This window comes from Trachypithecus francoisi, unplaced genomic scaffold (assembly GCF_009764315.1).
Source record: "Trachypithecus francoisi isolate TF-2019V2 unplaced genomic scaffold, Tfra_2.0 Lachesis_group3, whole genome shotgun sequence".
NCBI classification, from domain to species: domain Eukaryota; kingdom Metazoa; phylum Chordata; class Mammalia; order Primates; family Cercopithecidae; genus Trachypithecus; species Trachypithecus francoisi.
In genome coordinates, this window is record NW_022681468.1 from 114405737 (window position 1) to 114415343 (window position 9607).

The window sequence follows — 9607 nt, forward strand, 5'->3', positions numbered from 1 at the left end:
TTGAACCCAGGAGGCAGAGGTTGCAGTGAGCCGAGATTGCGCCACTGCACTCCAGCCTGGTGACAGAGCGAGACTCCGTCTCAAAAAAAAGATGGGAGGAAGAGTGGAAATGGAAGACGAGATGGAAGACTAGAGGAGAGACTTGAAGGGTGATAGAGAGAGGGTTGGCCCATCGACCCCAGTTGCTTATTTGTGATCACTGTATTGACTGGCTGAGAACAGAGGCCTGAAGTTCTTATTCAAGTAGGTGTGGAGAGCAGTGGGCCCCCACAGGGAGGACTCAGTACCGGAAAGGCCTGGGGACTGAGGCTGCTGGAGGAGCCTCTGGGAAGGGGCCCTCCTTGAATAAAACATCTAGATGGCCTCTAGGTTTTTCCTGTGTCCAAGCCGCCTGCCAAGCAGGGAGGCAGCCCAGTCGGAGGCTGGGGCGAGTAGGGGCAGGGCTTGCTTCTAATGGCAGAAGCCTGTAGGAAACGTGCAGATCCACTTTCCAAAGGTTTTCTTTCTTAGGAGACAGAGTTGTTTTCGCCTCTCACTTTCAACACTCTGAAGGTGCCTAAAGCAGGATGGCTACCTCCCAGCAACGTTCAGGGGACTGCCCTGTCCTCCTACCTCTATCCCAGTCACCCAAGCACAGAGCCAGCCCTGGGCCAAGCTAGGGGAAGCACCCGAGCCTTCTCCCACGGGGCCAGCCCTGGAAGACACAGATGGGCCTCAGGAGCAGAGAGAGGTACCCAGGTGTCCAGCTGGCCCTTCTTTATCCTCTTTAGCTGGGATGTGGGAGAGGACATAGAACCTTTGTTCCTGTGGAAGGTCATCTAGAAGGGCTCTTGTCCCCAGAGGCCGGGTTGCTGTCCCAGCCCTCCCTGAAAGGGCAATGGCCCAACACCGAGGCTGGGGCCTGAGGGAAGGAGCACACCAATGACAGCTTCCCTAGAGGAACTCATCCCTGCACCTACACACAGCAGATCCCACAGACAAAAGACAGCCGTGTGCAGGCTCATAAACCCCCGCAGGCCCCACACACATGCTCATGAGCACACATGCAGGCGCAGCTCCTGCTGAATGAGGCTGAGGCCTCCTCAGTGCTGCTGCTGCTCCCCTGATCTCAAACCTCAAATGGCCTCTGGTGACAGCTCTGCCTGGCAGGCACTGGGTTGGAGGCACGGCCGTGGGCCCTGTGACTACACCTCCAGCCCCACCTCAGGTCTGTGGGATAGAGGCCAGAAGCCCCAGCCTCACAGCTGAGTGTCAGCTGGGTCAACAGGCAGTGTCAGCAGCTCGGCTCAGCTGACAAGCATGTCCCAGGTGTCCTCAGTGCCTGCCTGGGGCCTCTGGTGTCTGAGGAGGAACCATCTGGCTGTCGAGGGAACAGGAGATCCTCCATGCTCCAAACCCTGGTCACCCTCCCCAGTTCCTCCCGGGGGACCAACTGGCCTTGGGAAAGTCACTTGTTTCTTGGCACCCTCTTCCTGCTGGCAACTGGGCCTGAGCTGTCCGGGTGGGTAGAAGGTAGGAGTAGGGGACTGCAGGCTTCTTGGGTAGGGTTTCCCTGAAATCTTTTGCATTGTGGAACCAGAGCCTCTGAGGGTGAGAGGTGGCGGAACAGGCAACCATCTTTGCCTCTTCCCTCCCGCTGAAGGGGTTTGGGGAAGTTGGAGGGGCTCTGTTAACTACCTTTTAACATTTTTTGTATGCTCAGACTGCCCACAAGGGTATGAAGGAGGAAGGAAAGGGGAAAAGAAAAGGAGGGAGGGGGCCGGGCACGGTGGCTCACACCTGTAATCCCAGCACTTTGGGAGGCCGAGGTGGGCGGATCATGAGATCAGGAGATCGAGACCATCCTGGCTAACACCGTGAAACCCCGTCTCTACTAAAAATACAAAAAATTAGCCGGGCGTGGTGGCGGGCACCTGTAGTCCCAGCTACTTGGGAGGCTGAGGCAGGAGAATGGCGTGAACCCGGGAGGCGGAGCTTGCAGTGAGCCAAGATCACGTCACTGCACTCCAGCCTGGGTGACAGAGCAAGACTCCGTCTCAGAAAAAAAAAAAAGGCCAGGCGCGGTGGCTCAAGCCTGTAATCTCAGCACTTTGGGAGGCTGAGACGGGCGGATCACAAGGTCAGGAGATCGAGACCATCCTGGCTAACATGGTGAAACTCCGTCTCTACTAAAAAATACAAAAACCTAGCCGGGCGAGGTGGTGGGTGCCTGTAGTCCCAGCTACTTGGGAGGCTGAGGCAAGAGAATGGCGTGAACCCGGGAGGCAGCGGAGCTTGCAGTGAGCTGAGATCCGGCCACTGCACTCCAGCCCAGGCGACACAGCGAGACTCCGTCTCAAAAAAAAAAAAAAAAAGAAAAGGAGGGAGGGAGGGAAGGGAAGGAAGGAGCAGGCCATAAACATCAGAGTCATAACTGCAGGGTACTAATGGGGTTCTAGGCAGAGGGTGAAATGGGAAGTTTTGGTGGCAAATGACTCTGTGGCCCTCACATCACACCAGGTGGGTGGACCAGTCACAGGACAAATATGTAAATATCCTATTTAGACATTGGATTGTCTAAATAAGAGAGGGTAGGAACAGCTTGGGAAGACAGTAGTAGTTGATGTATTCAGGGCCCAAGGGCTTGGGAGTTGGGGGCAGGTGAGAGGAGGAGCTCCAGTTGGGCCAAGTCAGTCCCCAGCTGCGGGCGGGTACAGGACAGGCACTGAGTCAGCAGAGCGGCAGTGGGTGAGGGCACACAGGTGAGAGGGGTGCAGACTGACAGAGACCCAGATTGCAGGGCTGATGGCGAGGGGGAAGGAAGAAGGGAAGCCAGGCATGCCCAACAGAGCTGGGGACCCCTCAGCCTGCCCTCATTGTCCATCTCTATCTGAGCCCCACAGCCTCCTCCACCCCATTCCAGGGGTAGTGCAAACCAGTCAAGGTTTCTTGGGGTTCCGTTCCCAGGGTGAAGGGGAAACAAATGTTTCCCTTTCTTTAATCCAGCTCCCGATCTTTAATCCAGGTTCCAACCAGCCTTGCTTTGACAGGGTTCAGGGAGCGCACGTCCCCCAGTGCCCACTGCCCACCACCCTCTCCGCCCTCTCCCTCTCAGCCCTGCAAAACACTGAGGGGGAAGGGGTCTGTCCAATCCCATTAGGCAGAAGGCCCCGGAGGGTGGAGTGCTGACGTGGGCCTTGCTGCTGATGCTGCGGAGGCAGCCCATGACCCCCCTACCCAGCTTGGGGCTCCGGCTTGGGTCTCCTCCAGCTCTGAGAAGGTCAGGAGGAGGCCCTGGCCCGGGACAAGCTCAGGAGTAGCTCAGAGGCCCCGGCCTGTTCCCTGGGGACACTCCAGGGCTGGGCCTGTGTCTCTTCCTGCCCTCTCGCCCCTCTTCCAGCCCCCCATGGCTTCCTGTACAGGTTCGATGTGCTTTGTTCTTATTTTACAAAGCAGATCTCATGGAAACTTTGCCCTTGAAACCCAACCCGCAGATGGCTGCTCCTGCCTGTGAACCTTGGCTGGCTTCCTCACAGGCTGGGCCCTGGACCTCGGGGTGGGGCACCTGCGGTTGGCCCCGTAGCACCTTCCTCCTGCCCAGGCCCCAGGGGTGACCTGCTTGGGGAGCTTCCTGGCTGGTTTCTGAAACCTCCCCTGCCCCCTGCCCCTCAGCGCCTGCCACAGGTGAGCAGGATGAGATCTGGGCTCTTCATTTTTTTAAAAGAATGAGTTACATTTATTGATAGTTTGTCACATGCTTTACAAATGGTCACCGTTTGAAACATGTATTATTACTATTTTGGGGAGGGGGCTCTTCATTTTACAGGGGATAAGCAAGACAGGCTCAAGGAGGGAAAGGACAGGCTCAAAGCCATCACAGTGTGGGACTGGAATGCAGTTGCCCTGCCTCCTTTCTTTTTGCACATCTTCCATCTCCAGGGTGAGGAGGGGTGTAGCACAGGCACCCAAGACAGCTGCGGTCCAGCCCTGGCCCCACCTGTGGTCTCAGTGACGCCCCAGAGGTCCTATCTTCCCCACATAATGAGGCTGCTCCATCCTCCTCAAAGCCAGACCTATTTCATAGGCCCCAGACCCCACCTTCACCCAGGGCCCCCAGAGAACAGAGCTGGAGACACTTCCACTCCTAGCAATGGATGCCTCCTCCCTCCTGTGAAGCTGTAGGTTGTGGGGTGGAGGACACCCCTTTAAGGCAGGCTCGGAGGGGCTGTGAACTCCAAGACTCCTGGAAGCCAGTAAGAAGTGGGAAGGTAGGCACACCATTTGGGATTTTTATTTTTCACTGAGTTAGGAGAGGAGATTCCAGCTATGGAATCCAGAGAAAGTTCTACAGGAACAGAACAGAAATTGGCTGGGCCCTGGGCCCAGAGAAGGCCTGGAGCCGCTTACTGTTCAGTGCCAGCTTCATCCTTGGCACTCTGCCTCTCACACAGCATCACTCTGGCTCCCAGAGCTCACAGTGGCAGCCGCTGGAGGCTGTGGTGGTAGCTGCTGCCCTGCCCAAGGAGGGGTGTGGGCTTGGCTCTGAAAGTCCAAACCAGAAAGAGCCTTAGAAATCATTCAGGCCATTCCCATTTTACAGGTGATAAAATAAGGCTCAGAGAGAGCAGGGGCTTTCAAGAACAATAAAGGTGGAGACTGGAACTCAGGCCTCCTGTCTGCCCAGGGTATCTGCCCAAGCTCTCTCTGAGAGTATCTCAGTGTTGGTGTCTAGAGGGGCTGGACACGCAAGGGAGCTGGCCTGTGCGTGCATGTCTGTGTGTGCTGGGATGCATCTGTGGCTTCTGTCTCTGAACGTGCCAGGGGTTTTTTGTCCTGTGTGTGTCTTTCTGTGGGTGCTCTTGTGTGCAGGAATTTGAGGCCATGGCCAGAGAGGGATGGGCATATTCCTGCAATCTTGGGAGGCCTCCACAGGCTGAGCTGGTGGGGAGGGTCCTGAAGAGTAAGGTGAAGATGGGGGCTTTGCTCCCAGCAGAGAGGAAAAAACCAGAAGATAGGGTTGAGGCATGGATGGGAAAGGTCTTGGAACTAGGATGGGGCAAGGAAAACAAAGCCCCAAATGGAGTATGGGTCTCTGGAAGTTGACACACTTTCAGCCCTCATGGGGGCCCAGCCCAGTGGGTAACCCCGGGGAAGTGGTCACATTACGTGACACTTCTCAGCTGATTGCTTGAGGTCCCCCAGTGTGGCCTGGGCCTTGTCCTTGAGTGAGCCCAGGTCCAAGCCAGGAAGGCTGGCCAGCTGCCCAAGGACTGAGGCCTTCTCCTCCTCCTCCTCTGTGTCCTCCTCGATCATCTTGGCCAGCTCCCGGGGCAGCTCCACATCTCCACCTGCCATCTGGATCTGGCTCTCATCTGTCTCGTTCTGAAGGGAAGAGAGGGTGGGGTGGAGTGGAAGTCTGTGAGAACCCAGAATTGAGAGGACAGGGAGGAGGCTTGGTCTGGGTTCCAGGCCCCTAGATTCTGTCTTATTTTTTTATATAGATGAGGTCTCCCTATGTTGCCCACACTGGTCTCAAACTCCTGGGCTCAGGTGATATGCCCACCTTGGCCTCCCAAAGTGCTAGGAATACAGGAGTGAGCCACCGTGCCCGGCCCCCTAGATTCTTGAGCCCCATGTGCCAGTGAGCTCAGCTCCCACCCCTACATCCCAGGATCAATCTTTGGATGCTTGGACATGGAGACCTTTCATATTACCTTATTTAACTCTGAGATACTGAAGGACCAGCACAGTGAGTAAAGACAAAATGAAAATACTTATGAGTCACACTGTTACAGTCAGCTAAGTCATGTTTTGACTCTTGTTATGCTTAAGGGTGTAACCAAAAATAGTGATGGGTACCATTTATCAAACATCTATTACATCTATTACATGGCGGATGTTGAGCTGGGTGCCTTTAATTCTCACAATGACCCTGTGAGGTAGGTAGGTATTGTTACTCCAACTTCACAAATAAGGAAATTGAGGTTTACAGGATTTAGGTAACTTACTTTAAATTTAAGTTACTTAACTAACTTAAGTAACTTAAATTGTCCAAGGTCACACAGGTAGGATGTTGGGGAGCTAGATTCAAACCTATGTCACTGATTCCAACATCTGTGTTTTTTTGCATGGCACCTACGATGGCCATGGCCCTTCACTGTTCTTCTGGGGGGCGCCTCAGGTCCTATTCAGTTGCATCCAAGTCTTGGTTCTTCTGCTCAACTCTGACTTCCCTGATGGCAGGTGTCTCTTATATGCCTAGCACAAGTATCTGAGGAATGACTTTATTTCCAGGAGAGTTTGCAGTGAGGCAGGCTTTCTGGACCGGTTTTTCCCTGTGAGAGATTTCCAAAAGATTGGTGCCCTGTGGGCAGTCAAAAGCAGCTGGGGACTTAGTAAATATTTGTTGAATAAGTGAATGTGATGTTCATATATTTGGTCATTCAATTCAAGTGGAAGATCAAAATCAGGAGCACTATAGCCCTGTGCTATTTTCCCGAGTCCAGCACAGTTCTGGGTGCAGCACGGTGATATTCTGGGAGAGATTTGTGCTTCAGTCCCCTCCTTAGACAACAGGAGCAGCACACTTACATGCCCTTCTGGTGCTGCACTGCTCAGGGGAGCATGGGGGCAGGGATCTCCTGAGACATACTCTCTGGCTGCTTGGCCAGCCAAGGGGGTACTTGGCTCTCTACAGGCAGACTCCATACCCTGGAAAGCAGCCTGGGGCCCTAGAGCAAAGGCAGGCTCATATTCACCAGCTTGAGGGCTGGTCCCAGCTCCATGGCTCACTGGCTGTATGATCTTAGCCAAGTCCCTCCATCTCTCTGAGCCTTAGTTTCATCATTTGTGGCTGTGAGTGATGGCTGCCTGGCAGCATTATTGGGGGTTAGATGAGAAAATGAAGGTCAAGTACTTGGCACACACAGGGCTTCTCTCCCCCACCTTAAGTTCTGCCCTCCAGTAGGTTCAGAAACCCCCAGAGCACTCACTTCTGCAGTCAAATCTACTGCTTTCTGCCTCCCCTGTGTCTTCCTCTGCCCAGGCCTGGCCTAGGCTTGGTGGGGGTACGGGGCGGGGGGGTGGAGGAGAGAAGAGGCCTAGATTGGCTCCAGAAATACAGACCTGTCAGTTTCATGAGAACTGGGGTCCCCTCAGCACAAAGCCCTGGCCCTTGGTGGGCACAGATTAACTATGAGTGAGCAAATGAATAAATGAACAAATGAATGAGAAGGAAGGATCTAACCAAGCACCCTGTGAGTCTTAGAACTGAGGGCTGTGGTGCCCAGAATGGGGCGAAGGAGTTGAGAACCCAGAGCTCAGGGTCCCAGATGTGCCTTGCAGCCAGGGCCAGCTTACCTTGGGTAGCCGGTATTTGTCTCGGAAGTGGCTCCGCAGTGTGGCCCGCTCTGCCTTCCTCTGTGTGAACTGTGCATCCCGCTCCATCCTGCAGGGTCACCGGGGGCAAAGTCACCATGAGGGCAGAGAGACGGGAGTTGGAGTCTTCGAGGGAGGGACAGAGGGGTCTCTGAGTCCTGGCAGCACTGCTGCATTGGTCCCTGTGTGTAGCAAAGGCACTCCAACCAGGACAGCCAGGTCTCTGCTGCCTCTCCCCATCACAGTGCCCTTTGTTGTCTCTGCTGCTGGATGGAACTAGGGGGCCAAGGTGGCAGTCTGTCTGGTTCTCTCTGCAGACCCTAATTATTTGTCCCTCATGGCCTCCAACTTGGTCTGTTGTTCCCTCACTGAGAAGCTATGTCGTGTAGGGAAAAGTATTCAGGCCAAACTTGGGTTCACACCCCAGCTCCACTACCATTTTAGGTATATCCTTAGGTAAGTCACTTACCTTCCTCTTCTGTAAAATGGGGATAAAGTTTTGCAACTCACAAAACTGGTATCAGGATTAAGTGAAATAATAGCTATCATTTATGAGACTTTATCATGTGCCAGGTGCTGCTAAACAGTTTACATGCATTGGCATTTAATCTTCATAAATATACAAGACATGTATTATGATTACCATCCCCACTTTCCAGAAAAGGAAACAGAGGCACAGAAAGGTTAAGTAACTTGCCTAAAGTTACCCAGCTAATAGGCAAAGCCAGGCTCTGAACCCAAGTAGTCTAGTAGCAGAATCCAGCCCCAAACTCTGTCCCAGCACTGCAGGCGCACAAGTAGGCTCAATGTCTGTGAGTGCCCCCATCTCAGGGTCTGCCTCCGCGACTCTGAGCCTCCTCGGCTGCACCACTTTTTTCAGAGCCTCAAGCTCAGAGGAGCCCCAGTTGGAAGACATAGGCGGCTGGGACCAGATCGGATTAAGGGATTATTGTTTCGTCAGAAACGCACGTGCATCCCCCTCCTCGTCCCAGACTCCGGTCGCCCCTTCCCCCACTCCCCCTTGGCCAGAGTATGAAGCTGGAGCGGGGTTTTGGGTTTGAGATGGGATGGGTCTGGGGGCAGTGTAGAGGACACCTCCCGGTCTCTTACCGTGTCTAGGAAGGTAGGGGAGAGGGGATTGGGACCTGAGGCTGGCCCGGGGATGGACTGAGCAGTTGTGGGGTTGGGGAGGGGGAGGTCGTTGGAGCCAAGAAGGAATCCCACTCACTTCTCTTCCACCAGTTGCTTCTGATACTCCTCGTACTCCTCCCGGCTCATGCCCTGAGCTTCCGCTGCCGACTTGTCCGCATCCCCCTTGTCCTCGCCGCCTCCTAGGCTCCCAGTGAGGTTCTTCAACTGGCCGCCCACCATGGTCTTCACCATAAACGCCATGGTCTTCGCCGGCTGGGGCACTGGGCGCCTGCTACCACGCGCTAGGCACCGGGCACGTCCGCGCCTACTTCAGCACTAGGTCTCGCGGACAGCTCCCCACGCTTGGCGCCGCCCGCCGCCCGCCCCCGCCCGGGCCCGCCCCCACCTCCCCAAACCCCTCCTCACGGGGGGCGGGGGGCAGCACGGGGCTGAGAAGGCTGGACCACGTGCCCGCTCCCCACTCCCGCCTCCCCCACGTGCCTCCTTCAACGCCGAGCTCCGCTGGGCACTGCTGACAGCGGATTAGAGCCTGCGGTGGTGGGGTCGCTCTCCCGGGAGAGGGGTTGAGCTGATACACTCCTGGAACCCTGTTCCCTAGCGTCTTCCAACTTTCTCCTTTCCTGGGCCACTGATAACTGGGATTTCAGCTGGGAGATCCAGGTAGCAGCAAGGGGTAAAAACCCAGCCTTGGGCGCCCCCCATTCTCCCCACCCACCCAACTCACTGAACTCAGCAGCTGCCCAAAGAGCTTGACGCTGGAAAAGGGAGGGAGACCTGAGGGCGCGAGCGGGAATCCCAGTTATGGTTCCGCGAGTTGGCCTCTCAGGGTTGCTCTGTCACGCGCCTCCCCTGCTGCCCCTGGAGCAGTTAGGAGTGGGGAGGGAGAGAGCTGCTCAGTGATGCTGGCTGAGCTGGAGGGACTCAGGAGGGACACTGCTCTCTGTTCTGGGTGAATTTGAGGACAGCATTATATACAGTCATGGCTCTCTTTTCCTCCATAGTCGAGGGTTCAAAGCCCGTGGGTATCTGGTCTTTTGGAGGTTAAGCCAGGCCTTGGCCTCCTTGCCTGCTTGGAGCGCACTCCTAGCCAGCTACTCAG

The 9607-nt window shown here is 55.3% G+C and overlaps 1 protein-coding gene across 1 annotated transcript; it reads right to left on the reverse strand.

Moving 5' to 3' along the window:
- Positions 1-4229: 4229 nt before the first annotated feature.
- CPLX3 (complexin 3) lies at positions 4230-8888 on the reverse strand. Its single transcript, XM_033189358.1, has 3 exons — positions 8585-8888; positions 7339-7426; positions 4230-5361 (listed from the first exon to the last, which is right to left on the reverse strand). Exons 1-3 carry the CDS (start codon positions 8746-8748, stop codon positions 5137-5139), a joined length of 477 nt encoding a protein of 158 aa, XP_033045249.1. The 5' UTR covers positions 8749-8888; the 3' UTR covers positions 4230-5136.
- Positions 8889-9607: the final 719 nt, after the last annotated feature.